At 35.8% G+C, this 6987-nt stretch overlaps 1 protein-coding gene across 1 annotated transcript in view; it reads right to left on the bottom strand.

The window, feature by feature from the left end:
- Nucleotides 1–6987, bottom strand: part of DRAM2 (DNA damage regulated autophagy modulator 2) — a 27051-nt gene that overhangs the window by 19038 nt on the left and 1026 nt on the right. Inside the window, exon 3 of the mRNA XM_012801765.2 lies at nt 5856–6028. Within this exon, the coding sequence (XP_012657219.1) occupies nt 5856–5863 (8 nt within the window). The 5' untranslated portion in view covers nt 5864–6028. The remainder of the gene's footprint in view (nt 1–5855; nt 6029–6987) is intronic.

The following is a 6987-nucleotide window of genomic DNA, read 5'->3' as shown; positions in this document are numbered from 1 at the left end:
AAAAAAAAAAAAACAGAGATAAAGAAAGATGGCTCAGTGCCTGTGGCTCAAGTGGCTGAGGCGCCAGCCACATACACCTAAGGTGGCGGGTTTGAATCCAGCCTGCGCCTGCCAAACAATGATGGCTGCAACCAAAAAATAGCCAGGTGTTGCAGCGGGCACCTGTGGTCCCAGCTACTTGGGAGGCTGAGGCAGGATATTTGCTTTAGCCCAGGAGTTGGAGGTTGCTGTGAGCTGTGATGCCATGGCACTCCACCCAGGGGGACAGCTTGAGACTCTGTTTCAAAAAAAAAAGAGAGAAAGAAAGATAAGGAAAGTCACTAGATATCTGTCAAGGAAAACACCCAACTGAAGAGATTTCAATAATTAAATTTATGTACCCTAACAGAATGCTCCTCAATTCATAAAGCAGACCCAAATGGATATGAACAACTTGATAATAACCTTAGGCTGAATGACAGCTGGGTCAAAAAGGGATTAAGAAGGAAATCACTAAATTTTTGGAACAAAATGGTAATGAAGACATGAATTACCAAAACCTGCGGGATACTACAAAAGCAGTCCTAAGAAGAAAATTTATAGCATTGGAAGTCTTCATTAAGAAAACAGAAAGAGAGGAAGCCAACAACTTAATGGATCATCTCAAGCAACTGGAAAGGAAGAACATTACAACCCGAACCCCAGCAGACGAAAAGAAATAACCAAACTTAGGGCAGAACTAAATGATATTAAAAACAAAAGAATCATTTAGAAGATCAACAAAACAAAAAAGTTGGGTTTTTGAAAAGATTAACAAAATTGATAAACCTTTGGCCAACCTAACCAGAAATAGAAAAGTAAAATCTCTAACATTAGAGATTAGAGAGATTAGAGTCTATCAGAAACGATAAAGGAGAAATATCAACAGACACTTCAGAAATTCAAAAAATTCTCAATGATTACTACAAAAATCTCTATTTCCAGAAATATGAAAATATGAAGGAAATGGACCAATATCTGGAAGCTCTGGAAGCAGAGCTCAACCAGAAAGAATTAGAAATCTTGAATAGACCTATATCAACCACTGAAATAACATCAACAATATGAAATCTGCCTAAAAAAAAGCGTCTAGGACCAGATGGCTTCACATCCAAATTCTACCAAACCTTTGAAGAGGAACTAGTACCTATATTATACAACCTTTTCCAAAGCATAGAAAAAGAAGGAATACTTCTCAGCACATCCTATCAAGCAAATATCACCCTGATACCCAAACCAGAAAAGGATCCAACAAAGAAAATTATAGACCAATATCATTAATGAATATCAATGCAAAAATATTCAATAAGATCCTAACAAATAGAATTCAACAACACATTAAAAAAATTATATACCACGATCAAGTTGGTTTTATTCCAGGGTTACTGGGTTGGTTCAACATATGCAAATCTATAAATACAATACATCACATCAATAAAATAAAAAACAAAGACCATGATTCTCTCAATTGATGCAGAAAAAGCCTTTGATAATATCCAGCATCTTTTCATGATCAGAACACTTAAGAAAATAGGCATAGAAGGGACATTTCTTAAATTGACAAAGGCCATCTACAGCAAACCCACAGCCAATATCATATTGAATGGTATGAAATTGAAAATATTTCCACTCAGATATGGAACAAAGCAAGGATGCCCACTGTCTCCACTGCTATTCAACATAGTAATGGAAGTCTTACCCATTGCAATCAGGCAAGAGAAGGTGATTAAGGGTATCCAAATTGGGTTAGAGGAGATCAAACTCTCACTCTTCACTGATGATATGATTCTATACCAGGAAAATCCCAGGGACTCAACTTCCAAACTCTTAGAAGTGATTAAGGAATACAGCAGTGTCTCAGGATACAAAATCAGTACTTACAAGTCAGTAGCTTTTAAAAATGCCAACAACACTGAAGCTGAAAAAACAGTCAAAGACTCTATTCCTTTTACAATAGTGCCAAAGAAGATGAAATATCTGGGAATTTATCTAACAAAGGACATGAAAGATCTCTATAAAGAGACCTATGAAACTCTGAGAAAAAAAAATAGCTGAAAACGTTAACAAATGGACAAACAGGACATGCTCATGATTGCAAAGAATCAACATTGTTAAACTGTCCATACTACCCAAAGCTATCTACAGAGTTAATGCAATTCCTATTAAAGCACCATTGTCATATTAAAGAACTTGAGAAAATAGTACTTCATTTTATATGGAATCATAAAAAATCTCAAATAGCAAATACATTACTCAGAAATAAAAACAAATAAGGAGGTATCACATTATCAGACTTCAGGGTATACTATAAATCGATTGTGATCAAAACAGCCTGGTACTGGCACAAAAAGAGAGTGGTAGATTTATGGAACACAATACAGAACCAAGAGATGAACCCAGCTACTTATCGTCATTTGATCTTTGACAAGTCTATCAAAAATATTCAGTGGGGGAAAGACTCCCTATTTAACGAATGGTGCTAGTTGAACTGGCTGGCGACCTGTAGAAGACTAAAACTGGACCCCCACCTTTCACCATTAACAAAAATTGATTCTCACTGGAAAAAAGAAACTATAAAAATGCTAGAAGAGAGTGCAGGGGGCAAACATTTGAAATTGGCCTGGGTGAAAATTTTATGAGGAGGACCCCCAGGCAATTGAAACCAACACCAAAAATACATTACTGGGATCTCATCAAATTAAAAAGCTTTTGCACAGCCAAGAGCACAGTAAGTAAAGCAAACAGACAACCTTCAGAATGGGAGAAGATTTTTGCAGGTTATGCTTTCAACAAAAGTCTGAACACTAGAATCTACAGAGAACTCAAACCAATCAATACGAATAAATAACTCCATTTCTACATAGGGAAGAGACTTGAACAGAAACTTTTGTAGGCTTATGGCCTACAAACACATGAAAAAATGCTCATCATCAGAGAAATGCAAATCAAAACCACTTTGATATATCATCTAACTCCAGTAAGATAAGCCCACATTACAAAATCCCAAAACTACAGATGTTGGCATGGATGCAGAGAGAAGAGAATGCTTCTACAGTGCTGGTGGGAATGCAAGCTAATACAACCTTTTTGGAAAGAAGTTTGGAGAATGCCTAAGGAACTAAAAGTAGACCTACCATTCAATCCTACAATTCCTCTACTAGGTATATACCCAGATGATCAAAAATCATTTAACAACAAAGACATTTGCACCAGAATGTTTATTGCAGCCCAATTCATAATAGCCAAGACATGGAAACAGCCCAAGTGCCCATCGACCCATGAATGAATAAACAAACTGTGGTATATGTACACCATGGAATACTATACACCCACAGAAAAGATGGAGACGTCACATCTTTTATGTTTACTTGGATGGAGCTGGAACATATTCTTCTTAGTAAAGTATCTCATGAATGGGAAAAAAAGTATCCAATGTACTCAATATTACTATGAAATCAATATATAATCACCTATACACTCATATGAATGGCAAAACCTAACTATAATCCAGGAAGTAGAAGGAAAGAGGAGAGAGAGGGGAGGGGGGGATAGGGGAGAAGGGAAGATATTTGGGGGGACCTCACCTAATGTGCATGATGTAATGGTACATTTCAAAACTATTAAGAAATGAGTATAATTGTGATGGATGTGTTACTTAGTTCAATGAAAGCATTTCACATTGTATATTGAAGCAGTACCCTGAACCCCATAAATGCATTAGTGTACAAAGTTATGATTTAATAAAAAATAATAAAAATAAATAAATATATATATTTACTTTGCTGCCAATCACTTACTCTAGCCATCATCACTGCAAAGCAAACGGTGTGTTTACCATGCCTTACCAACATTTACTAAACCCCATAAATACAGTATCTCATTTACTCCCCTCAGTAGAATTGAAGGTTAAGAGAACTGCCCCAGGTCATAGAGCTGGACCCTGATAGAGACAGAATTAAAAAATAAAGTAAAATAAAGCAATTTCATCGTAACACCAAATAATGTCTGAAGGAGTATTTTATAGTGTGACAGCCTAAAAAAATTTAGTATTTCCCATGAAATCTGTAAATATTTATAGCTTCCTCATGTCAGATTGAACTCTGAAAGAATGAAATCTCAGCCACTTTGACTTGTACTTCTCATAAACTCTAATCATATGACTTGTTGCTAAAACACGTACATTTACATGTTGATAAATCAGTTTTATCTTTATCCCTAAAGTCACCATTACAGTGTTCAATTGAGTAATTTACTGTCTGAATTACCATAATCTCTTTTCTGTTCTTTTTTCATTGTCAGTCTTTAAAAGCCCATCAACATTTTTTTTCTTCATCTATTTAGTTAATGATGACAATTCCTTGCCAAAATCCTACAGCTGCTTTCCCCAGGATAGGCTTCTGAGATAGTCATTTTCAGTTTGTATACATTTTGAATCACTATTCTAAAATCTTTAATTTTTCATGTTTCATCTCTTTAAATGTTGTTTCTGATAATCTAAAGTCCTTAGAATTCTTGTCGTTCAACTGTCTCTTACACATGTGTTTTATGATTTTTAACTGTGAGCTTGTATGTGGATGATCTTAATATCTGGAGTTTTCTGAAAGGCTTAAATTAAGGGTTAATCATTCAGAAAGCGTATTTGTTTTGCCCAGGCACTCTGGCACATTACCAGACTGGGCCAAGTTTCTGTTATTTTCTTGGCTTTCAGTTCTTTAGACCACAGAGACATGCAAATTTGAACTTTGAATCTGAGAGGTGATAGACTTTCCAGTTTTAAGTTTTCAGGTGGTATCTTCATTCCCTTACCTGAAGCTGTGGTAAAAATGAACAAATTTCTTTGTGATCTACCTTTGCTAGGAGGGAGATATTTTTCTGGTTCACCCTTCACTGAGTGTGCGGACTTCTGAAGGTTCTGGCTGGATTTGGGGAAGGTGGTTCTCAAGGCTAGGAGTTGTACAATTCCAAATGGAAATACTGTTCATACATTTTATGTATGACAAAGTGTCATACATAAGACAAAAATGTCACTCCCTAAAACACAGGCACCATTTACACACTACTATGGAATAGCGCCTGTTGGAATTGTGTACACCTAGGAGGTTACAGGGGTATAAATTTTATCTTGCTACCTTGGTCGGGGAGGGGGAGGCCATTAACTCCCTAGTTGTGCTTTATTTCTGCTTTTAGCTATATGCCCTCAAAGGAGGCACTGCCACTTCACTACTCTGGTTTCAGTTCTCTGACTTTTTAGCGTATAAACGGGAGCTTTTAGTAATACCTGCTTCATAAAGGTTTATTCAAGGACCAAATAAAATACATAAGGTAGTATCATAGATAGTCAATACATATTTGTTCTTCTTTTAGAATGTGAAAGAAAAATTACCTATGATACAAGCTCACAAACTCTCAGTCTTCAGATCTGCCCAAATCAGTAACTTCTGTAAATCTTAAGATTAACATACAAAGAAAATAAGTTCTTTCAATCCCCGTGATTTTAAACATGTAGCATTTCAAGTGAACACATCAATACTGCTCATGGACAGAACACTAGGCTGTAACATTATTAATAGGCTATTTGTCTTTAAAAAGTTGATACTTTTAAAATGAAAAACTTAAAAAGTTGATACTTGACTTTTTATAATCATGTTATACTATCTATAATTAAATGCTTTAATTCTAGGACATCAATTTTCTTATCCTTTCTCACATCAGACAGACCTTTCACTGGCCTCAGAATGGATAAAATAAAAGGAAAAACACTGAGTTTACCCCTACAAAAAGAGAGACAAAATGAAGAAAGAATGATAAGTTATTATTAAGCAAAATAAAGCACTTACCAGACCATGTGATTCAACGGAAAGACACCTGTGAGATCAGATTTAAATAATGCATGTGCTGCTGGGCTCGGCAGCTCACACCTGTAATCCTAGCACTCTGGGAAGCTGAGGCAAGCGGACTGCTTCAGCTTTCTGAGTTTGAGACCCAGCTCTGACCAGGAGCAAGACTCCGTCTGTAAAAGAAATTTTAAAAATTAAAGAAAGTAAAATAAAATAGCCAGGCATAGTGGCCAGCGCCTGTAGTCCCAGGTACTTGAGAGACCAATAATAATAATAATAATACCTTTACCACTTCCCAGCTGTATAATTTCAGGCAAGTACTTAGCTTCTGAGTTACAGTATTTTAATTTTTAAAACACCCAAACTCTGAGGGAATCATTGGAATACAACAGAGTAAGCATCCAATAATGATAGGTGATTTATTAATATTACAACTGGCCAAAGGTATGGGGAACAACTTCTATGTGTGAATTCTTTCTATGTATCAATCATCTTAAGATTCATTTCTCCATAGGCTTTGCAAGTTCTCGTTGTTTAAAATGACAATTTAGAGGATAAGCAGGGATTAAAACGATTTACTAGGTTGCTAATGACAATGGAGAAATTTAAGCATATGGATTAGGTGAGGAAGACTACTAACTGCCCATGTTTTCCCCTTGAAGATGAAAGCATCTGGTAATTGACAACCACGTAAGATTAGAATTTTAATGGTTAATAATTCAAGAAATCTTTCAAAATACTTTAAAATATACAGGAATAAACTTCATATAGCAGTAGAAGTGTTTAACAAAATGTTCTTGCATCTCTTACCTCTCTTCTCTGCTTTCTTTGAGGTTGCATGACTCAAAACTGCAGTTCCCCCCACACACACACACAAATGTTTAAATTCCATTGATAATAAGCTGAATTCCCTGTGCTGTCTCCTCTAGTGGTGACTGCTACGAAATAAGAAAGTAAATTCTGGATGTTCCAACTGAATAGACAGAAAGCCCTAAGCTTCTTTTAGGGGTACACATAACCATTAGGCCCAAAGCAAAGTATAAGAAAAAATTATTTTCTAAACTTTAACTTGGCCTATCAACAAATGGAAAATTTTTCTAACAGTTAAATCCTAAAGAGTCTAGACGATTAA

This window comes from Otolemur garnettii, unplaced genomic scaffold (genome assembly GCF_000181295.1).
Source record: "Otolemur garnettii isolate 467f Iridium unplaced genomic scaffold, OtoGar3 scaffold00010, whole genome shotgun sequence".
NCBI lineage: Eukaryota > Metazoa > Chordata > Mammalia > Primates > Galagidae > Otolemur > Otolemur garnettii.
This window is presented reverse-complemented; position numbering and strand designations above follow the sequence as displayed.